At 51.2% G+C, this 22970-nt stretch overlaps 1 protein-coding gene across 4 annotated transcripts in view; it reads left to right on the top strand.

The window, feature by feature from the left end:
* RGS3 (regulator of G protein signaling 3) overlaps nt 1–22970 on the top strand; it is a 76881-nt gene that overhangs the window by 10497 nt on the left and 43414 nt on the right. For 3 of the 4 annotated variants that reach the window (XM_081195589.1, XM_081195587.1, XM_081195588.1), the window contains exons 4-12: nt 2488–2538; nt 6675–6733; nt 7513–7607; nt 8578–8646; nt 11494–11572; nt 13529–13619; nt 16149–16228; nt 21812–21893; nt 22336–22441. In XM_081195589.1, the coding sequence (XP_081051715.1) occupies nt 2488–2538; nt 6675–6733; nt 7513–7607; nt 8578–8646; nt 11494–11572; nt 13529–13619; nt 16149–16228; nt 21812–21893; nt 22336–22441 (712 nt within the window). Of the gene's footprint in view, nt 1–2487; nt 2539–6674; nt 6734–7512; nt 7608–8577; nt 8647–11493; nt 11573–13528; nt 13620–16148; nt 16229–17297; nt 17457–21811; nt 21894–22335; nt 22442–22970 lie in introns of those variants that run through there. The other variant, XM_081195590.1, reaches the window with a different exon arrangement.

The following is a 22970-nucleotide window of genomic DNA, read 5'->3' on the forward strand; positions in this document are numbered from 1 at the left end:
CTGGGGCCTTTTGCTTTAGAAAATGCTAGCAAGGGGCCACATGAGAGAGGTGTACAAAGTTATGCATGGAGTGGAGAAAGCAGATGGAGAAAAGTTTTTCTCCCTGTCTCCTAACTCTAGGACTCATGAGCATCGACAGACAGACAAAAGAAAGCACTTCTTAAAGCTTGTGGTCTTGATGGACAAAAAGCTTAACATGAGTCAACCGTGTGATGCAGCAGCAAAAAAAGCCTAACACTATTCTAGGCTGCATCAGCAGAAGTATAGTGTCCAGATCAACGGAAGTAATAGTTCCACTTTATTCTGCCTCGGTAAGACCCCCACCTAGAGTCCTGTGTCCACTTCTGGGTGCCACTTTTTAAGAAGCATCCTGATAAGCTGGAACATGTGCAGAGGAGGGTGACCAAGATAATAATAATAATAATAATAATAATAATAATAATAATAATAATAATAATAATAATAATTTTTTATTTATACCCCACCCTCCCCAGCCAAGGCCGGGCTCAGAGCGGCTTACAAGCAATAATAAAAACAAGATGAGTGATTACAACTTAAAAACAAAAATAAAATACAACATTAAAATAATGGAACATTAAAATATTAAAATGGAGCCTCATTGCAGGAGAAGGAAAAGAAAAAAGAAAAAGGGGGCGGAGGGAATCAAATTGGCTCCAATCCAAAGGCCAGGCGGAACAACTCTGTCTTACAGGCCCTGCGGAAAGAGATCAGATCCTGCAGGGCCCTGGTCTCATGAGACAGAGCGTTCCACCAAGTTGGGGCCAGTGCTGAAAAGGCCCTGGCTCTGGTTGAAGCCAATCTAACTTCCTTAGGGCCTGGGACCACTAGGGTGTTGTTATTTATGGACCTTGAGGCTCTCCGTGGGGCATACCAGGCGAGGCGGTCCCGTAGGTACGAGGGTCCTAGGCCGTGAAGGGCTTTAAAGGTCAAAAGCAGCACCTTAAATCTGACCCTGTACTCCACCGGGAGCCAGTGCAGCTTGAAAAGCACTGGATGAATATGCTCCCATGGCAGAGACCCTGTGAGGAGCCTCGCTGCAGCATTCTGTACCCGCTGGAGTTTCTGGGACAGCTTCAAGGGCAGCCCCGCGTAGAGCGAGTTACAGTAGTCAAGCCTGGAGATGACTGTCGCATGGATCACTGTGGCCAGGTCGGGGCGGGAAAGGTAAGGGACCAACTGCTTGATGCGGCGAAGGTGGAAAAATGTCGCCTTGGCTGTTGCTGTGACTTGCGCCTCCATGGAAAGGGAGGCGTCAAGGATTACACCCAAACTCTTAACGGAAGGCAATGGCACTAATTGGGCCCCCGCAAGAGAAGGGAGTTGGTCCCTCATCCCCATGCTATCCCGACCTAGCCATAGGACCTCTGTCTTCGAAGGATTTAGTTTCAATCGGCTCCCACGAAACCATCCAGCCACAGCTTCCAAGCATCTGGTCAGTGTGTAAGGGGCCGAGTTGGTGTGGCCATCCATCAGTAGATAGAGCTGAGTGTCATCAGCATATTGATGACAGCCCAGCCCAAAGCTCCGGATAATCTGGGCAAGAGGGCGCATAAAGATGCATAAAGATGATGAGTGATTGGGAAACCAAGCCTCATTAGGAACGGTTGAGGGAGTTGGGTAAGTTTAGCCTGGAAAAGAGGAGATATGAGAGCCAACTTCAAATATCCAATGCATTCAAGCCAATGGATTCAAGTTACAAGAAGGAGATTCCAACAAGCATCAGGAATAAATTTCTGATGGGAAGAGTTGTTTGGCTGTGGAATGGGCTCCCTCAGAAAGTGGTGGACTCTCCTTCCTTGGAGGTTTCTATGCAGTGGTTGTATAGCCATCTGTCATGGATGCTTTAGCTGAGTTTCCTGCACTGCAGGGGGGTTGGACTAGATGAACCTTGGGGTTCCTTCCAACTCTAAGCTTCTATGATTCTTCGATTCTTCACACAGCACAAATTTAAATTCTGCCACAGGAGGCAGCAATGGCCACCAACTTTAAAAGAGGATTAGGCGAATCAATGAAAGATAAGGCTGTTAGTGGCTTCTAGCCACAATGGTTGGAGACAGTAGTATGCTTCTGAATACAAGTTGATGTTGTGCTCGTGTCCTGCTTTAGGGCTTCCCATTGGGGCAGCTGGTTGGCCAATGTGAGAACAAGACTGGATGGGCCTTTGAACTGACCCAGTAGGACTTTTTATGCCTCTCCTCAGGAGAACTGACTCTGATGCATAATTTGTGTGGGCAGGAGAGAAAGAGAGAGAGAGAGAGAAACTTCTGGATTCTGATGGAAGCCAGATAGCTGCCCCTAGTTTCATATCTAGTTGCATTTAATGCAAGTTCCCATTGTTCCCATTTCACAGGTGAGTAACTGAGGCCAGTTAGCGAGTCTCTGCCTGAGGTGGTTCTCAGTGTCTCCCAGATTCCAAGTCCAGCTTCTCTGTACACTCTCATTCACAGCCCCTCTTGTCTCCTCTAGGGCAGCTGAAGCTCTCCATCACCACGGAAGGAAAGGACCTGAAGCTCTATGGTGAGTAAGCAACCTGGGAAACCAAAGGAACTGAGCAGGTGGAGAGAAGCATCCATTGGGTAGCTGAAATGTTCACTTTTCGAGGGGTGGCCATTCCACACACACACACACACACACACACACACACACACACACCAACTACATTGGTGGCTTGCTTTTTACTGGTGGTCTGAGAGCCAGCAGCCTCAGACATGAGCAACATAGTCTCTGAAGCAGGGGCATATAGTGCTGGCTGTAAAACGGTGGCTCAGGTGTGGTGGTGCTTGTAACCTCCTGCACATTCCCCATCCCCACAGCCATCTCCATTGGGATGACCTGCATCTATGAGTATCTCCTGAGGGTGTCTAACCCCCCCCCCCCAGCTTTAAAACGGGGCTTTATGCTTCAGAATGCTGACATAACTGGATGTTCCTTACAATGTTCAAGTTTCCCAGAGGGTTCCCTGCCCTGCCTGGCTCATCTCAGCCTCTGTGCGTTTTGATTTGTTGCCTTTTGCCAGGTCTCTGCAGCTGACCAGTCTCAGAGTTTTGCGTTACAATACCTGATCTGTCACCAATCAGATGTGTGCTTGGCTATGGGGTTATTGGGTGTGGGAAGCACTGAGCCCCTGTTATGTGTCTGGCTCTGCCCCAAGGCAGTATGTTCCACCTGGCTCTGGCTGGTGGACACTTTTGAGGATTTAGTAAAGAAGAAACTACATCTTGGGGTGGGGGGAGATACGTCCCTGCCACCTGCAGTCTCTGTGTCTGCTTCTCTTCTTGTTCCACTTCTGTGGATGGAATGGGCAGAGTACAAGAGAAAGAAAATTCACTCACATAGCTGTCAACTTACCAGCAGCCAAAATAAGGGACCTGCACACTCACCTGTTCTAGGCACTCCAGTCTTCCTGTCCTCCTGCAGTCTGGTCAAACTCATGCTGGGTAGCTTCGAGAACACTGTCCAACCAACTTTGTAACCAGAGGTTCAACTGAATAGAATCTGAATCACATGCACCACAAGGCCTATGCAACCTCAACTTAAGATGGCTCCCCGGCCTGGCTTTGCACTGCAAAGTTTGCAACAGCACGTGCAACAAAATGGCATCCAGCATTCAAAAAACCCCTCTGCTTGCATTAACTAGCCACACACAAGGCTTACAAGCTCCACCCCCCAGTCGTTCTTAGACTTCTTATTGGGTGAGCAACACAGCCAAGCAACACAGTTGGAGCCTTCCTCCTCCCTGGCCAGCAGGGAGGGAGGGAGAGGAGCTGCTTTCTTTGAAATTTAAGGGACATCATTTAAGGGACATCCATCAATAAGGGACAGCAGCGGGACATGGCGCTGGAATAAGAGACTGTCCCTTCAAATAAGGGACACTTGACAGCTATGCACTCAGCCAGGGCAGAACCGCATCCTGGCTCTTTCTTCTATTGGGGGGGGGGAGCCAGTGCAGGGTGGGGATGGAGCCTGGATTCTGCCCAGAGAAACTCCAGCCTCTCCTCGGCTGTGGTCGCGGCACAGCTGCGCAAGGATGAGACTGAGCTAAAATCAAGATGCAGCCTCTTGATCTTTAGCTTGATGGTGCTTTTGGGCCTCCGGCACAGACCCTGTCATGGTGAGCAGGAGGAAGTCAGGCGCATGAAATGCAGTTTGGCATCTGGAAGTGGAGCTGCGCCTGCCTCCAACCAAATGCTCAGGCCTGGGTATTTTTAGTAGGCTTTTACTAATAGAAAACATTACATGCTTGTGGGTACACACACACACACACACACACACACACACACACCAGCATCTATAAATCCTTCTTTCCCTCCCAGCCTCTTTCCCTCTTCTGCTTTCTCTCCTGCCAGTGATCCTTAGTCGTGGAGTGGCAGGCAGCTGCAGGCAGAGGGGTTTGAGCTCATTTCAGCAAATTGTGAGGGGTGGGTGGGTGGGGGTTGTTCTCTGCTAGGTTTAAAGTGGCAGGCTTCAGATCGATTGAAAAATAGGTTGCCCAGAAAACCAGCGTGCTTTGAGAAGATGTCTTGTGGTTTCTCCTTTTATTATATGGCAAGTATTGCAGTGTTATCCACACACATCAATTTTCTCTCTGCCTCTCTCCTTTTTTCTCAAGCAAAATGAGTTGTTCATTTGGCATGCAGACCTACTTGTTTTTTGTCATCTTAATTGTAGCTGTAAGTCACTCCTCTAAGCACTGGCTGATAGCAGGCCAGGAGGATTAATTTATTGCCTTTCCAGCCTGCCCTCCGCCATAACGCCCAGGGCAGTGCACACGATTCTCTTTCCCCAATTTTATTCTCAACAACAACCCTGTGGGGTAGGTGAGCCTTAAAACCAGTCACTGGCTCAAAGTCACCTGTGGCTGAACTCTCATCTCCCCAGCCCTGACCTGACACCCTGGGCCACTTGGGCTCCTGCAGATTAAATCATGTGAGCTGAAATCCATGAGGTGCCTGCCTGCCTCCCTGAATGGCAGGACCCTTTGCTGCTGCCACCACCACCAGGGGTGCATGAAGAGGGGCTTGGTGAAGGGGCTGGGACCAGATCCTGTTTTCTCCTGGAACCCTTTGCAGACAGTGGGTCAGCTTCTAAGGAAAGGGGCTCAAGGCCAGGTGGAAGACCCCTTGGCCTGAGCTAAGCCTGTAGGTTGGCATGTGCTCTATAGCTGCCATGGGAAGGTATGCTGCACGTGGTCAGAGGCCCTCTTTCTTTTCAAAAAACACACGGTGCACATTTCCAGGGTTGAGCCCTGGTGCTCAGAGCAGGTTCCAGGAAGGAAAGCAGGATGGGGTGCTGGGAAGAAAAAAAAACACTGGCGATGAAAGGATAAATCCTGGACCTGTTATTTTGCAGACCAAGCTAAATCTGCATGCCTTTGCACACTGTTGTTATAAGAGAAGATTTTGTCATAGATTATCCTGCTTCTGCTGCAGGAAAGGCAGTGGGCGACATGAAGCGCCATTCCTGACCACAGTGGAAGCTTTCCTGGACCCCTCTTCTCTTTAGTGCCAAACCAGTTTTGCTCACTGTCTGTTTATGCTGAAGGGTCAGCAGTGCCCTCCCTAAACTACACCCCTCAGGTGGCTTTAGGAGAAACTCTGGAGGTGTTTAGACCAGATCCAGTTTGTAATGTGGATGTGCTTTGTTCACCATGTTTTCCCCGCATACTTTCAAGTCTATATTTGCATTCATAGGCACAAAAATACAGTGGTGCCTCGCAAGACAAAAAGAATTCGTTCCGCGAGTCTTTTCGTCTTGCGATGTTTTTCGTCTTGCGAAGCACGGTCTGTCGCAACTGCGCCTCTTCAAGCGGCTTTAAAAAAAAAGCACAAGATGTTTTCGTCTTGCGAAGCAAGCCCATAGGGAAATTTGTCTAGCGAAGCAACGCAAAAAACGGAAAACCCTTTCGTCTAGCGAGTTTTTCGTCTTGCGAGGCATTCGTCTTGCGGGGCACCACTGTACCAAAAACAAGAAAGAACAACTGAGATTCTCAGGATGCTGAATTCTGTGCCATTCTGGCACCAGATTCCTTGCTTTTATGGAGGATGGTGGAATGCATAGACTGCTGGGTGGTTTCCCAAGCTCAAATTAAGCCCTTTAACTAGGGGGAGGCAGGGCTATCTGCAGGAGGAGAGGAGAGGGGCTGGGGCATTATGCTGAGTCAGCAGGGAGCTGTGGAGTCAAGGGCTGAGTGAGTTAGGCAGATCAAATAGGCTGGAAGCTGCAGTGTGTGTGTGTGTGTGTGTGTGTGTGTGTGTGTGTGTGTGTGTGTGTGTGTGTCAGAGAGAGCGAGAGAGTGCACAATCTCAGTGGATCCAGCAGTCGCCAACCTTTCCATGTCCGGGGGCAGATTTGGAATTTTGAGAAGATGCTGACAGCACCAGTCACAAAATAGCTGTGGTCACAAATAAAAAGATACAGTTAATGATGGGAACCTGTAGATTTTGCTTCATAACTTCTGTTCTAGGAGAGCTGGAGACTTTTTAATGAAAGCTCAGAGTCTGGGACCCCTTCTGGGGACTCCACTGAATGCCTTTGGGGGTGCTGGGTTGGCAATCCCAGTTTAACCCTTTTTTCCTGCTCTTGGCAAAAGATGCTATTTCTGTTCACGTTTCAATGTAATTTCTTCTTTTGTTTTTCTCTTCCCTGTCCCCCAGTCATGGAAGCCAAGGGCCTGATGGGGAAGGAGTACCGGATTTGTGACTCTTTTGTCAAGGTAGGCTTGCCACCCCAGGAGGGGTGCTGATGTCAAGACAGTAATCTTTCGTGGTGGGTGGATTCCCCTGAAGGAGCAAGGGGGGGGAGGGCTGCTCTTCTCTTTCCCCCTCCTCCGAGCGCAGGCCCTCCTCCTTACCAAGCTGCTGACTTAAGTTGTCTGTAGCCATTGATTTTTGCTACATGCATCTATAAAGAAACAAAACCCTTCCGTCTCTTTGCCAGCAGAAGTCTGAGCAGGTGTGGAATGCAGGAATCTCTGCCGCATCTCAGCTGGCCCTTGGGTGCTGGGGATCTTGCAGTTGCTGCTGCCGCTGCCTCTGCTTTTCTGGAGGGTTGCAAAGGCAGTGGCGGGTTAACTGTGGCAGGTGCAATCCTAAAAGGAGCATCCTCTGCTGAGGGGCACTGCGAGTGGCCCCTGCCTCCATCCGTGCCTCATGGGCCCTCTCAGCCTTGCTGCCTGTGTAACTCAGCCTTAGGATTTCATGACTTCTGTGGAACTGAGCCAAAGCTAGGGGGCTCATCTGGATAACTTCGCAAAATGCAGGCTGTCTGCCCCCTTCTCTCCCCACCCAAAAATCCAGCATGGGATTTTAAAGCCAGCACTGACATTTCGTTGTGGGTTCCATTCATGCTTTGACATCCAGGTGAGGTTTTTCCCCCATTTCAAAGCTGCCGGTTTCCCGCTCATCTAGATGTGTTGGCTGGAAGCTTGCTCTAGCCAGAAGAGGGTTAACACGCAATAACAGCGACGCTCTTTCTCTTCTTCTCCCAACGAAGGTGTCGCTTGTGCCGGAGACAGATCGGAAGTGCAGGCAGAGGACCAGGACTGTGCTGGACAGCAAATGCCCCGTCTTCCATGAGCATTTCCTCTTGTGAGTATGGGGATGGGGGTGTCAGCTGCTGCCCCCCCTCTCTCTCTCTCTCTCTCTCTCACACACACACACACACCTCTCCTCTTGTGTCCCAGAGAAGGCCCAGGCTGTGTCACAACAGGCTGATCAGGGATCCTGAGCCAAAGAAAGTGTGCTAGGATTCGCCTTGCTTCTCTGACTCTCAATCTCCCTCCCTCCCTCCCTCCCTCTCTCTCCTCGCCTCCCCCCCCCCATCTCTTGTCAGCTATTATGCCTCAGCACAACTTGCCTCACGCATGGGGAGCTGCTGCCATGAGATGAAGAGCGACAGACACTATTCTGCTGTTTTCTTGCAGCTCAAATGCCTCGGCCCTGTGCACAAAGCTGGCTTGTCTGTGACTGTCAGCCTGTGCTCGCGCGTACACACACACACACACACACACACACACACACACAAGCGCTAAGCTCCTGCCCTCCCCACTGTTGGAGTTTCTGAACTAGACAGCTTCTTCCGGGCTCTGAGCTGCCCTTGGGGGGACTTGGACCAGGTAATAAGGGTTTCTCCAAGGGTGCTGCTGCCTGGTGGGGGCGGGGGCAAGTGCTGTGAACTTCCTGGGTTGGATTCTCAGTCTTGAGCAGCAGTGCTGGTGCCGCTGGTGGACATGCATCCTCTTCTCATGGTGCTTGTTAATTTCCGTCTGAACTCCTGTGCCTCTGGGACACTGGCTTTCCTCCTCAGCTCAAGCACTCCGTCCCCTTGGGCCAGCCTCTTTGAGGACAGAGCTAGGGGAGGGGGTTGGATTGGAATAAATAATGCGAGCTGAAAATATGTACCCAGATCAGACGCATTCATAAGCTGTGGCCAGCTCTGGATTTCTGCCCCAGGTAGCCAAGTCAGTGTGAGAGGGCCTGAGGGAGAAGTCTAAGTTTGGATGTGGTCCTTGCTACCTCCAGGGGCTCATGGTCGCATCCTTTCTGCTTTGTGTTCCAGTCCTTTGCCAGAGGAAGATGAGCGGAAGCGCCTGCTGGTCACTGTGTGGAACCAGCCAAGGAATTCCAGGTAAGGAAGATGCAGCTACGAGACTACAACGCCATTGAGCCTTTGGTTGTTGTCATGTGAGTGGTGTTGCAGCAGAAGCTGCTTCCCTGAGTGTGAGTAGCCTTTGTGGCATTGGTTCCAGAGTCACGGGACCATAGCTGGCAACTTTTCCCCTTTTTAAGGGAAATTCCTTTATTCCAAATAGGATTCCTCGCAAGAAAAGGGAAAAGTTGACAGCTATGCACGGGACTCAGGGTTCGGCTCAAGGCCTCTGAGGGAAGAGCAGGGTCCTCCTGCCTAGCTCAGAGCCACCTCCTTCTATGGCACCCTGCCTTGCCCCCAGCATTTAAGGTCTTTTGTGTGTGTTGCTCTATCTCAGCAAAGGGGTAGATTAGCACCTGCAAGGTACAGGGGCTTCTCTGCAACAGCCCCCAGTGCTGAGCATGAACTCCCTCCCTGTGGATAAAAGTTTGCTCAGCATGTTCCTCCTGCTGTCCTTTGAGAGACGGATGAAGATGGTGCTTCTTCAGAGAATTGTTCATCTGTGTTCCCTGTGCTGGTTCTGTGACTGTTTGCTGAGATGGTTTGACCTGATTCTGATTTGTGTTACTGGAAATAATTTTTATTCCTTTATTTTGTAAGTCACCATAGTGGTATGATCTTTTGATGATGGTGGTGATGTCATCTGTACGTGTAATCTGATAGTGAACAGCGTGCGAGAGGGAAAGAGAGTGAAAACATAAATCCATTTGGTATTTATAGAAACTTCAGGATGAATTAACAGTGTCGCTGACGAGATTCGTCTTGGAATTTCATGTCACCTCTTTCTGACACTGAATAAATATCTCCAGTGTTCTTCCCCACCGAATGACATAACTGTAACAGAACGTCCAGCCTTGTCCAAATATTTCAAAGAGCCAGTTTTTTAAAAAATAATAATACCTACTTGACCACATTAAAATTCTAGGCATCATCACCAAGTGTCAGGCTTTGGGGTGTATCTGGCGGTTGTAACTAACTAACTAAAGAAAAGATAGTACATGCTCAGTATTTAAAGGTTGAGAGAATGTTTAAAGCATGTGTGGTTGAACGAGAGGGCATCTGCTAGTTTGGGTGTTAAAGTGAGTGGCAGATAGGTGCCCCCATCCAGTGAGCCTTCCCTGCCTGTTGTGCCTTTCCATTATGGAACCAGAATTGCGTCTCCAACCATGTCAGCACCAGAGAGTTGGATCAGCGCATTCGGGTTTTGCTAGGACCTCAGGGTGCTTCCGGACAACCTGTTTATGAAGCATGCATCATCCTGATTTGTCATCCTACACTTTCCAGTATGTTTTCGCATCACTTTCCTTGTCATAGAAAGACCTATCCTTTGTGGAAGTGAGTTTGTTGTGCTAGAGCTCCCAACCAACTGTAACTCTGCAATCTGAATTTTCTGGTATCAGATTGAATCTCACCTGAATATGATGGCCCCTGGACTCGGCCACACCCCTCCCAGAACCCTGAATGGCTACCCCCAGCTGCCACAGGGAGCCCTGGCTAGTCTAGCGTGGCTTACCCATTCTGGCTGGCCGTGGGCCTTAGGCATTGCCAGCAGCCACTGCAGCCTGAAACCTTTCTAAAATAATCATAGAATTATAGAGTTGGAAGGGACCCCGGGTGTCATCCAGTTCTATCCCCTGCAATGCAGGAATCTCAGCTCAAGCATCCAGGACAGATGGCCATCCAACCTCTGCTTGAAAACCTCCACGGAAGGAGAACCCACCACCTCCCAAGAGAATCCATTCCCTTGTTGAACAGCTCTTACTATCAGCATATATAGAAGCAGAACAGCCATAATGGCTACAAGGAACCTCTATTCTTGCAGGCAGCCTGCCTTTGAGTCCTGGTTGTTGGGGAGCCGCAACAGGAGCAGACAGTCATCTTCAAGCCCTGCTTAATGAGCTTCCCAGAGACTTCTGAGGGGCGGATACTGGGCTCTGGGTCTGACACAGCAAGGCTCTTCTTACGTAAAACCCTGCGCTGGATCAATCCACATTGGTGTGCTCTAGCAGTTGGGCTCTTCCTGTGCATTGTTATGTAATGTGCTCCAGCAGAGCACGACTGAGCTCTTACATTACCCCAGAGCAGGTCTAGCCAAGACCCTTCTTCCACAGAGCTCTGGGGCTTTGGCAGGCTCCCTGGCCATTGGGAGCTCTTTGACAGATATTGGGTGTGGCAGGGTGCAGGACAGGAGACCTTAAAGCTGCTGGTTCTGGCGTTCAAGTCATAGAGCTGGAAGGGACCCTGAGGAACATCTAGTCCCCCCACCCCACGAATATGCAGCTGTCCCATGTGGGGATCGAACCTGCAACCTTGGTGTTATCAGCACTGAGTTCTAACCAACTGAGCTATCCAGGGGGAGGCTCCATTTCCCATACCCTCAGTGTCTAGCTCCTTGGGGCAGCTGACTATTCCTATTCCTTATTAAATTTGTTAGTTGAGTTATCTTGCCCAGGGCAACCCAAAGCGACTTACAACCAACCAACCAAAGTTGCCTCAGCTAGGCAAGTCCTCCTTCTCTTCCTCTTCAGGGTCCACACCTCGCTCACTGAGTGAGGCCACGTGGCACATGGGCAGCTTCCTGTGTGTGCTGTGGAACTTTGCCAACCTGCATGGCCAATGGAGCCTGGTGATTTCCAAAGGACGTCACTTGGGGCCAGCCACATGTGTGAGGAGCTTGGAAGGTGCAGACCAAAGTGTCTCCTCACTCTGGTTCAATGCCCAGATCTCCTTGCAGGGGAGGCTCCCATGCTGGAGACAAAATGGCCAGAGCCCCCAGCAGGAGCCGTGGGAGCAGCGGCAGCCCTGATCTCCATGACTCTGTTTCAGGATTCCTTCTCCCCACAGGCAGAGCGAACTCCTCGGCTGCATGAGTTTCGGTGTGAAGACCCTGCTGAGCCCAGACAAGGTACGGGGGAGCCTCCCACCCTCCTGGGTTGTGCGGTGGGGACACAGCTGTGGCACAGCTAGTTGTCCCAAGGAGAAGGAAGTCCCTGTCATGCTTTAATGAGATGAGGTGTGACAGCAGCAGCAGCAGCAGCACACCAGTCTTTGCCTCACGGGGGTGGGGAGGGCTGCTGACGTCTTCCCAAGCTGGGCAGGGAATTGGGGGGGGGGGAGATGTATAAAGCAGGCTAGAGAATCCTGGGTCTGGGCCTGTTGCAGGGCATGCAGTTTCCTCTCTATAGTGGTGGGATTTGGTGTGTGCTGTCACTGAAATCCCCCCATTTCAAAAACTAGTTTGCTATTTCTGAACGTGGAATTTCCATGCAGTCGTGATGCCTAAATGGAACCCTGGGTGGGATTCTACTCATGAGACCCCTCAGAGGAAGCCCTGCACAAGGTCTCCCACCAGCACAGCAGGGCTTTTGACCAGGCCCTCGTCTCTCACCCCCACCCCCATGCCCCCTGAAATTGGCTCCCCTCCAAAAAACAACAACACCCCATTAACCAACAGCAACCTTAACTAGGTGTTTTTTTTAAAAAAGTAAAATAAAATACCGTATTTTTTGCTCTATAAGACTCACTTTTTCCCTCCTAAAAAGTAAGGGGAAATGTGTGTGCGTCTTATGGAGCGAATGCAGGCTGCGCAGCTATCACAGAAGCCAGAACAGCAAGAGGGATTGCTGCTTTCACTGCGCAGTGATCCCTCTTGCTGTTCTGGCTTCTGAGATTCAGAATATTTTTTTTCTTGTTTTCCTCCTCCAAAAACTAGGTGCGTCTTGTGGTCTGGTGCCTCTTATAGAGTGAAAAATACGTAAATTGGGGAGCAGAGAGTGCTGAGAATGTGTTGTCCACCAGCAGCGGATTGGGTGCTGCCCTCTGCTGCCAACTTTAAAATAAAAATGTATAAACCACATTCAGCAGTTTCCAAACATCTATAGTGACTTTAATTAGAAAACTATTTGAAGCTGTAATGGTTCTAGGGGTTGCTCGTGCGTAAGTAGGTGCCTATCTCCCCGGCTGGGTGCAAACACCTGGCTGGGTTGCCAAAGTGAACCTTTTCTGTCCGGACAGCCACTCACCCATGGCTGACTCAATCGCTGGCAGAATCCGTCAGTGGGCGTTTCTTAAACTTCTTCCAGCAAAGAAGCTCTTTGACGCCTAGTCCCCTCCTACTCTCTCTGCGCGAAAGCCTTCTGCGCAAGGAGGGCGTAGGCAACGGAGGACCCCTACTCTCCCCGCTGGTTCCAGGCAAGGAGTCATGGGACCGCCTCGCCGCTTCCCCCATCTGCCCCCCTTCTCCACTGGTGCTACGCTGATTCTCTTCCCCAGAAGATGGGCTGCTTCTCCCGATCCCTGGACGCACTCTGGAATCCCTCTGGCTTTTGCTCTCTCCCTCCGGCACTGATGGCAGTTCCCTGACAGAAGCCAATTGGGATGTTCATCCTCAAGGCAGATCAGAAACTGGGGTTCAGCGACATCCCCTTTTCAAAGATGGAGATTGAAGGCTTGGAGACGTCCGGTTTGAACATAAGAAGAAGCTGCTGGGTGAGGCCAGTGGGCCATCCAGTCCAGCATCTTGTTCTCACTGGGGCCCACCAGGTGCCTATTGCAGGAAACCTGCAAGCAGAACATGAGCACAAGAGCAGGTTCTTATTCCCTCCCATCATTCCCCCATCCCATCAGCTGGGCACAGATAAGGTTTCCCAGGTGGATTTTGTTGGGCTCTGCAAATGGGGGGGGGGGTACCTTGGTTTTCTTTAATGATGGGGTGGGGTCTGTGCTCACAAGCTCACATGCACACACACAATGATGTGCATTTTGCTAGCAAATAACAACACAGCTGGGAAGGGATTTCTAAATCCAGAAAAGTTTGGGATCTCCTACAGCTTCCTTCTACTGACTCTCTTTCTAACTGCAGGAGATCTGCGGATGGTACTACCTACTGGGGGAAGACCTGGGCAGGACAAAGCACCTGAAGGCAGCTGCACGGCGGCTGAAACAGAGCAGAGGTGGGTCCCTCTGGGGGGTGCTTGTGGGCCTCCCTCAAGGGGGGAAAGGAGTTAGGGACAGTGGCGTAGCGTGGGTTGTCAGCACCCGGGGCAAGGCAAGTAATTTGCGCCCCCTAACCCGTGGATTTGCGCCCCCTAACCCATGGATTTGCGCCCCCTAACCCTAACCCCCAGATGTTGCGGCCGGCCCCCCCTGCACCCCCCACGCTACGCCACTGGTTAGGGATGTGTTCCCCCCTGGGGTCCTGTTGCAGAGCTTGTGGACACTGTGCAGGGGAAAGACCCCCAGGCAAGCCTGCCCTGACTGCTCTGGACTGGCCTCCATGGCTGCTGCAGGGGGAGCCAATTGCCCCCTCCCCCAGCCTGCTTGGGCGACCAGAAGGCACACACCCCACCCGGCCTAGTTGGAGGAACAAAGAATCACTCAGAAAATGGCTAGTCCCTGGGCAGCCATTTTGCACATTTTTCACACGCAACACAGATTTGTAAGTACAGTGGTGCCTCGATTTAAGAACAGTCCTGTTTACGCACGATTTGCTTTACGAACTGCGAAATAGTGTCCTAGTTTGCGAACTTTACCTTGGTCTAAGAACAGAATCCGAACAGTGGGAAAGCACGCCTCGGTTTAAGAACAGACTTCCGAAATGGATTAAGTTTGTAAACCTAGGCACCACTGTAAACAATTATGAGTCAGTCCAACTTGGCTGGTTGCATTTCACCTGCTTAAGCAGTCACGGGCTTGGGAACACGTTCAGAGTTCCCTGCAGAGCATATTTGGAATGTTTGGAGGAAGGCAAAGGTTGAAGGTAAAAACTTACGTATTTATGGGCATTTGAGACTGGCGGGTCTCTCTTCTAAGACAGGCTGCCTGTTGGCTCTATGGCGAAACAGGCCTCACCTCTGACATCACTGGTTGCTATACAGAGAAACATGGGATGTTGGTTTAAGCTGAGTCAGACCCTTTGTGTCCATGTCGCTCAATATTGCCCACACTGACTGGCAGCAATGGCTCTCCAGGGCTTCAGGCAGGGTCTCTCTCCCAATCCTTCCGGGAAGTGCCATTGGGGATCAAACCCCATGCAAGGCAGGTGCTCTGCCCACTCAGCTACAGCACCACCCCGTTGCAATGTTGTGTTTTGGCCAACCCCAAAATCCCACCTCTCTGACATTTCAAGAGGCATGGCTGGTTCAGGCCAGTTGAGGCATTGCTTCAGAGGTCTCAACCGCTGGAGATGCTTCTTCAGAGACCATATAGTGGGCTGCTGTCCATTCAGGTCCCCAGCAGGGGTGAGAATTGCCAGTGCTCTAGGTGGCGCTGTTGAGTTGTATCAGAATATCCATTCGCCCATTGATTTGCCTGCTCTTCCCTACTCTCCTTTCTCCTGTATTCCACCAAGCATTTCAGTAAATTAATTTGATTAATAGCTGGTCATTTGTTCAGTATTTTATGGTTCTATAATTTTAAGATTTTAAAGTTTTAGGGTGCTTTAATGATTTTCCTGTATACTGTCTTGAGTTGGAGGTTCCTAAATATTCTTATAAACATCTTGCCGATGCTCTAAGATCCTATTCTGTGGTCCTGCTCTTCATCCCATCTTTGCGGCAGATTAGGTGGGCAAATACAGGAAACGAGGCCTTTTCAGTGCTGGTCCAAAACTGTGGAATGCCTCCCCTTGGGGGATCTGCCAGACTCCGTCTCTTCCTGTTTTAGGACAGGAATTGAAGAGAGGTGGCTGTTGTTGTTTTTAAGCCAGCAAGCTCCTGTTGTAAACCACTCTGGAGTTAACTGATGAGTGGCAATAAGCAAATCTCTAAGATAACCAAAGAAAAAACAGCTGCTTTAAAGAATTGTTCTACTTTACAGTGGTACCTTGGGTTACAGACGCTTCATGTTACAGACGCTTCAGGTTACAGACTCCGCTAACCCAGAAATAGTACCTTGGGTTAAGAACTTTGCTTCAGGATGAGAACAGAAATCGCGCGGCGGCAGCGGAAGGCCCCATTAGCTAAAGTCGTACCTCAGGTTGAGAACAGTTTCAGGTTAAGAACGGACCTCCAGAACGAATTAAGTTCTTAACCCGAGGTACCACTGTACTAATACAACTGTTTTAGTGCTGCTGCGTTGCAGTGTTTTGTATTTTTGCATTGTTTTTATTTCCCACTTAGCTTTATTATTGCAGGGTTAGATATTCCTGTTTTTGGAAGCCATGTAGGTACATTTTGCAGAACCGTTGGACGCTAGTAACAAATAGCAGAAACTCTCACCCTTGTGATAGGGGTGGAAGAGGGCAGAGAGGAGGAGACTCCTATATTACATAGCTCTCCACAGCAAAGTCTGTGTGTAATGTGTCTAATTCCATTGCCCCCCAGGATCAAGTCTGCCCCAAGTTGCGCAGATAATGAAAAGCCGTTCCGACGGCTTCAGTGGACATTAGGCATGTAAAGTAGGATATTTCAGTACAGGGAGGTCAGGCCTTCCCTCTTTTTTCTGCAGAGGTGATGGACAGATTCCTCCCTGTTGTTTTGCAGAGCTGATGTTGGCCAGGCCAGCTGCGGCAGTGGCGTTACTGGGGAAGCAGCAGCAGGACGAGAACATGGAGCAGCTCAAGGTAGGAGCATGCAGGTGTGGGAGGCCGGGTTCAACAACCGCCTTTCCCAGGGCAGGGAGCGAGTGGATGCCTTGATCATATTCAGCTGCTCCTGCTAAACACCCATGAAGGGGGCAGCCAGTCAGAAAGGGCTTTTTGCAATGAAGTTGAGGAGATTGGGGTGCCTCACCGTCCTCCCTCACCTGCCCACGGGCAGGAGGACTGTTGCAGTGAAAATCCTGCTGCAAATTGCACCCTCCCTCCTGCAGTTCTGCAAGTGTTTTCCTCATGTCGCTGCTGCCTGCTGGGAAGGAGAGGAAGCTTGAAACTCTTCTTGCTTTGACGTCCCTGGCAGCATTCCTGTATCAGTCTCTACAGCCACAGCAGGCGCTGTAACTTTCCCCCTACTTGACCACACCCCAAAGGCACACTCCTGCATTGTCTCCTGAGACAGGCGGATGCCAGCCATTTCACTACAGTCACCACTATCTGTTCTTTTCCTTTCTAATGGGCACAGGCAGGCAGGAGTCAGCCGGCTGCCCCTCCCTCGCATGCTTAGGAATTGGGTTGCTTTTTCCCTCTTATGCAGCTAGCCATGAACCGGTCTGATTTGCGGATCCCCATTAGTAAAGAGTTTACTTGTGTGTGAGAGCGTTATAGAGAGAGATTTTTCTGGGCATCTTCTTTCCTTCCTTGGTTACTTGCAGTCCTTACTCTTTCTCCTCCACTCTCCCCATATGAATTTGAATGTAAGCCCCCCGCCCTTTTGCACAGCACTAGTGGAAGGCCCCCTCCGACATCCTCTGACTGTTTGTGAGAACCCGGGCCGTGTCCGTGTGCCGGGGAGATTTGCCTCTGTGAACAAAGGCCGCCTGGGTGAAAGAGCTGACAGGAGCTTGACTCCAAACTCTCTCTCCCCCTCTCCCTCTTCCCCTCGAGTTCTCAGGAAGCCTCTCCGCTTATCATAAAGCAGCACATGGCAGTGAGAGCTGCCCGGGAGGTGAGGGGTGGCTTCCTGCCATTCTTCTGTTGAGCAGCTCCTGGGTTCTCATGGGCGGCCATGCCAGGATCACAGAGGCTTATTCTCAGCTGCCAGAAGGCAGGCAGGCAGGGGGCCTCTGTTCTGCGCTCGCCAGGGAGACCGGGGAATGGTTTAGCTTTGCCTGGTCCGGCCGCAAGGCTCCAGGCCGCGGACATGAGCCGATTCAGCGGACTGTGCAGAGTGTGCTCGGAGCAGCGCTACCGGCAGGTCGGTTGCATGCGAACCCAGGAGCAGGTGTACGCGAGGTTGAAGGAGCATGGCCTTCTCCAGTGGGTGTGTTGAGAGGAGACGGGAGCCGCACCCCACGGAACTGGCTTTGGTGCTGGGAAGGCCCCACACTTCTCCCTGCCAAGGCTGAATAATTCTGTGGACCTGCCCCACTCCTCTGGGTGGCTGGCTGGGCTTTCTAAGAGGAGTCGAGGGTGACCTCTAGATTGTCCCTGCATCATCTGAAGGCTTGGATCCTGGGATGGGTGTTCTCCCTTCCCTGTCAGGGCAGGGAATGCCCCTGAATGTTGCTTGCTGGGGATCCCAAGGGGGTCGAGCCCTGCCATGGCACTCAGATCCTGTGCTTGGCCCCTGTGAGGACAGGAGGCTGGGCTAGACAGGGCCCAGTTGACCTGATCCAGCTGCAGCCAGGCTCTTCTAGTCTCACCGCTCCCTTGTTGAGAGAGGCTGGCTTGCCTAAAGGCCCAGTCCTAGGTGGGCTGGCTCAGGGAAGTCAGCCTCACTGCTTTCCACTGAATTGGTGCCCTAGTCACCATGCACTGGGTGGCAGCTCTGGTGGATTCGTAGCTGAAGTGAGATTCGATCCAGGGAAGTGAGCTCAACCGCACAGCGCCGTCTCTTGTTGCATATTGATTTGGTCTTGTTGTTTGTGTGTGAGAGAGAGAGAGGGAGAGAGAATTGTCTTTTGAGGGTTCAGAAGGAACCCCCTCCCAGCCTTACATGCTGCCTTCATCCCACGTCTAGCAAGAGGCTCCTGGGAATCTCACAGAAGGAGGGCAAGCAGGTGGAGGGTGGTGGTAGGAATCCAGCTTTATTCTGCTTCTCTCCACCAGTGGCTGCTAGTCAAAGGGATGCTGCCTTTGACTACAGGTGCCCCATTGCTAGGTGCCCTTATTACCAGCCAGCCACGAATTGGACCGCCTGATCTCCCCTCATGTGTCCAAGCAGCCTTTCTTGGGAGTTCCTAAGGGGCAGCCCTGCTTCTGCCACGCTGTGCTCTGAGGATGCCTCTTGTGGTGTGTGGGATGCCTCCTGCAGAGGGGTCTTTCTCTCTGAACCTTTTGACCCTGTGGCTTTGGAGTGATGAGATTGTGACCTGGAGGGAGGGCAAGCTACCCACGCTTCATCTAGGTCCCCCACCTCTTTCTGGCACCTTGGCGTCCAGTTGGGCATCAAGGAGGTTCCATCAGGTCCATGGATCTCCAAAAGATGAAGCAGCAGCTAAATAGGGCAAAAGCTGCCCTGTGTGTTTGCCCTGAGGCAAACAAATCTCCTACCCTAAAACACCCTGAATAAAGCAGAGGAGGAGGAGGAGGAGGAGGGAGGCAGTGTATCAACATGCAACCCTTTGCAGGCTACTCAAAAGTAAGCTCCGTTGACTTCAGGGAAGTGTGTGTAGGATTGTGGCCTTTGTCAGCTTAGCGGGGTGCAGCCTTTCCAGTTACACAGAACTCCTTTCCAGGTCAGTTCAAGAGGGAAACCCAGCCAGATGGGCGGGGTGTAAATAATAAAAATATTATTATTATTATAGGGTGGAGGAAGACCTCTGTGATTCCTCTGTTGTGCCCAGGGGAAAACTTGGCTTGGCTTCTCTTCAGGTTGCTGTCGTGAGATAGTTTGTGTTGATAACTAGCGGATAAAACGTACAGTGTGAAACTCAACTCTTCATTCTTCCTGGTGAAGTGGGGCTTGAAGGCTGGCATGCTTTTGTTCTTGCTGAAGTGGGTCCTCAGAGCTTGACTGGATTGGGCAGAGGAGGATCCGCTAGGTCCCCCTAGCCAAGTGCTCTGCTTTCTCTCCACAGTGACTGGCCAGGTGGCTGCCACTGCCCCTCCAGGAAGGCCACAAACAGGGCACGAAGCCAGCAGCCCTCACCCACACGGCTTGTTCTCCATCAGCTAGTATTCAGAGATAGACTGCCTCTGAACATGGAGGCTCTCTATACCTGTGATAGAACCAGGAATTGCACTAGTTTCCCCTTTAAAGCTATGTTAAGCTTGTAGCCAGAATCACAGATTGGAGCAGTGAGTTCCACAAGCTAATTACATTCCTGCTGGTCCGTTTCCACTGGGTGGCCCTGAGAGAAAGAGGGAAGCGTTCTCCCCATCTACTACTGGTGTGCTTTATGTAATCCTTAAATCCTTTCAGTTGTCTCAGCTAAGCAGCCCACAAATGCTTCAACCAGGGAACTTGGGCTCCAACTTCCTGTGGCCGTTCTGTCTGCCTTTTTTCTGACTATGGCTCCTTCCCCCCGTCTTTCAAACCACCCTGTGGCACGGCCCATGCCCTGCCCTTGGACCTCTGCGGAATCACCAGGGAGTTGCCCTTTTGCTCCCAAGCAGGAAGAGTGTGCCCCGCAGCCCCTTGGAACAGACTCCCTCCTCCTTTGAGCAAGCCCTGGTGGAGGAGCTCTTAGTGGGGGTCTTCCTCGGGAACCGGAAGGGCAGATCTTTCCCCTTTGCTGGTCAAACAGGATACGCAAGAGACAGTCATCTCTGGAACCACTCAGGCTCCACATGGGATGCAAGTCCAAGTCTGAACAGTGTCTGCGGTCAGACAGGTTTCCTCTCTTCCCATCGGCAGCCCAGTCAAGATGCCTCTGCCTGCTCTCAAGGGCCATTGAGCTTATTGGGTGCTTAACATGAGCTTAACATGAGTCCACAGTATGATGCCGCAGGAAAAAACAGCAGCCAGCTAATGCTATTCTAGGCTGCATCAACAGAAGTATAGCGTCTAGATCAAGGAAAGTCATACTTCCACTCTGTTCTGCCTCGGTCAGACCACACCTGCATCCACTTCCGGGGGCCACCATTTAAGAAGGATGTTGACAAGTTAGAACTTATGCAAAGGAGGGCAAGCAAGATGATCAAGGGTCTGGAAACCAAGCCTGATGAGGAACGGTCGAAGGAGCTGGGGATGCTTAGTCTGGAAAAGAGATTGAGAGGAGATGATATAGAGACTTTCAAATATCTCAAGGGCTGCCACAGGGAAGAGAGAGCAAAATAGGTTTTTCTGCTTTGGAGAGTAGCCTTTCGAACCAGAGTAGACTTGAACCAGTGGCTTCAAGTTACAAGAAAGGAGATTCCGACAAATCACCAGGAAGAAATTTCTGACAGTAAGAGCTGTCTGACAGTGGAGGTTGTGGACTCTCCTTCCTTGGAGGTTTTTTAAGCAGAGGTTGGATGGCCGTCTGCCAGGGATGTTTTAGCTGAGATTCCTGCATTGCAGGGGGGGTTGGGCTAGATAATCCTTGGGTCTCTTCCAACTCTACCATTCTATGATTCTATACCAAGACCCCTAGATCCTTTTCGCATGTGCTACTGGCAAGCCAGGTGTCCCCAGTCGTATATTTGTTCACCTGGTTCTTCCTGCCTATGTGGAGAACCTTACATTTGCCCCTATTGAAATTAATTTTGTTAGTTTGGGCTCAGTTTTCCAATCTGTTAAAGGCATCTTGAATCCAGATTCTGTTTTCTGCAGCATTCACTGTCATGAAGGGAATAAAACTAAAATCATGAGGAAATAGCACCAGGGGCATGACCAGGATGCACAGGGCTCCATGTCAGACCTTGGCACATCTCCTGGAGGGAGGGGTGCAGCTGGGGTGGGGAGCATCCATGCTCCTGTTGTGGTAGAGTGTGAGTGGTGACAGGATCCTGGCTAAGGACCCCTTTGGTTTCACTCAGTGGCCCACAGGCACCTGTAGTCTCTGAGGCGGCTGAAAGCTCTTTCTGCTGGGGACCAAATCCCTTTGAAGCCCACACTGCCTAGTGGCCTGGCAAGCCCTGGCTTTTGGAAAGCCCCTTCAGCCCGAAGGCACAATGCTATTTTGAGGAGAGCTGCTGTGGTGCTTCTATCCTCCCTGTGGCAACGGATGTGGGTGAGGCTAAAATAACCTCCTCCTCTTTGTGGTGGTGGAGGCGGCTAAGGTAAGGATTGATAAGATCAGCGCAGCCTTTCAGCTTCCTGTCCACGTGTGGCCAGTGGAAAGTTCCTGGTGCTCATTGCTCAAGGAGAGAGCAAAGTGCTCCCCACCCGTGGCTGCCTGCTGAGCCCACACCAGGGGACTCACTTGGCCTCCCAGGGGGGCTTTTCTTGTTGTGAAGGCCGAACAGAACGGCTGTGGGCACAGTTGCAGGGTGTGCGCTTGAGGATAGTGGAAGAGATCCCACTTCCCTCTCCTGGGGTTCAGTGAGCATGTGCAGAGTGTGAGTGTGCATGCATCCCTTTTGTCTTTCCCCACCTGCTGCACAGACACGACCAGTGAATGCAGAATGCATGAGGGGCAGCTGTTGCTGTTTGTTAAAAGGCATAACTTCGTTGTTTCTTTCCAGATTACAATCCCTCGTGGCAAGAATGGGTTTGGGTTCACCATCTGCTGTGACTCGCCTGTCCGTGTGCAGGCAGTGGACTCGGGTAAGGAGGGCAGAGGTGCCTGGATGGTGGATTAGTTCGCTTTGCAAAGGGCCTGGGCTCTGGGCTCCAGCTTCTCCTGCCTCTTGGCACTCTCCTCCTGGTCTAGGGAGTGGCATGCTGGCCGTGCGCTACACAACACAGGTCCACTTCCTCCCGCCACTCATGGCTCCAGCCCACAGACTTCTGACTTCAGCATTATTTAGGCTCTGGAAGCTGGCAGGGTCTGCTTTTGGACTAACACAGAAACGTGCACCGCTTTCCCTCTTTCCCTTCCTGTCTAGGAGAGCTAGGGGCTCTCCTAATTCCTATGTTTGAGTAGTTCTGTTTGGCTTCCAAACTGCTAGGTACTCATCCACCCAAGTTTGCTTTGGTGGGAAAGGCTATGGAACCAGTTTGCCTGTGGTGCAGACATGCCCTGTTTCTCCCACCCCACCCTTTGCAGGTGGCCCAGCAGAGAAGGCTGGCTTGCAGCAACTGGACACCATCCTCCAACTCAATGAGCAACCTGTCGAGCGCTGGAAGTGCGTGGAGTTGGCCCATGAGATCCGGTGACTATGACACATGTGTGGAGAGGGAATTGCAGGGGCGGAACCAGGATCCCTGGATCCCTCGGGGTTGTGTACATGGGTGGAGAGTAAGGGGTCTCTGTGCCTGTGTCTGAGTATGGAAGGGCTGCTTCTGGGAAACTTCCAGACATTGGCAAAGGCCTGACGTGTAGGAGATGTGCAGATGTTGCAAACACTTTATGGTCGTCATGGTGCCAGCACAGAGAAGACCTCCCTCGCAACATCTTGAGAATGGGTCTGTCTGTGGCCCTTTCCATCTTGACCTTTCCTCCCGCATTTTCCATTACTGAAACCTTTGGAAGAGCCTCTGCACGCTGCACCCTTCTCTACACCTTGCCAGTATCTGAGGTGCTTTTTGGGAGGGTTGCCAGGAGGCTCCGGAAACTCCCTCCCTGGGGAGCCTCCTCAGAACCCTTCATCTATCAGCAAGCAAAGCCTTCTTTGTTTTGGAGAAGGCTCTGGCCTGATTTCCAAGCAAGGGTGGGAGAGACAGGGCAGAAAGGGCGAGGGG

The sequence above is a fragment of the Podarcis bocagei genome (assembly GCF_964188305.1).
Source record: "Podarcis bocagei genome assembly, chromosome: 1".
Classification (NCBI taxonomy): domain Eukaryota; kingdom Metazoa; phylum Chordata; class Lepidosauria; order Squamata; family Lacertidae; genus Podarcis; species Podarcis bocagei.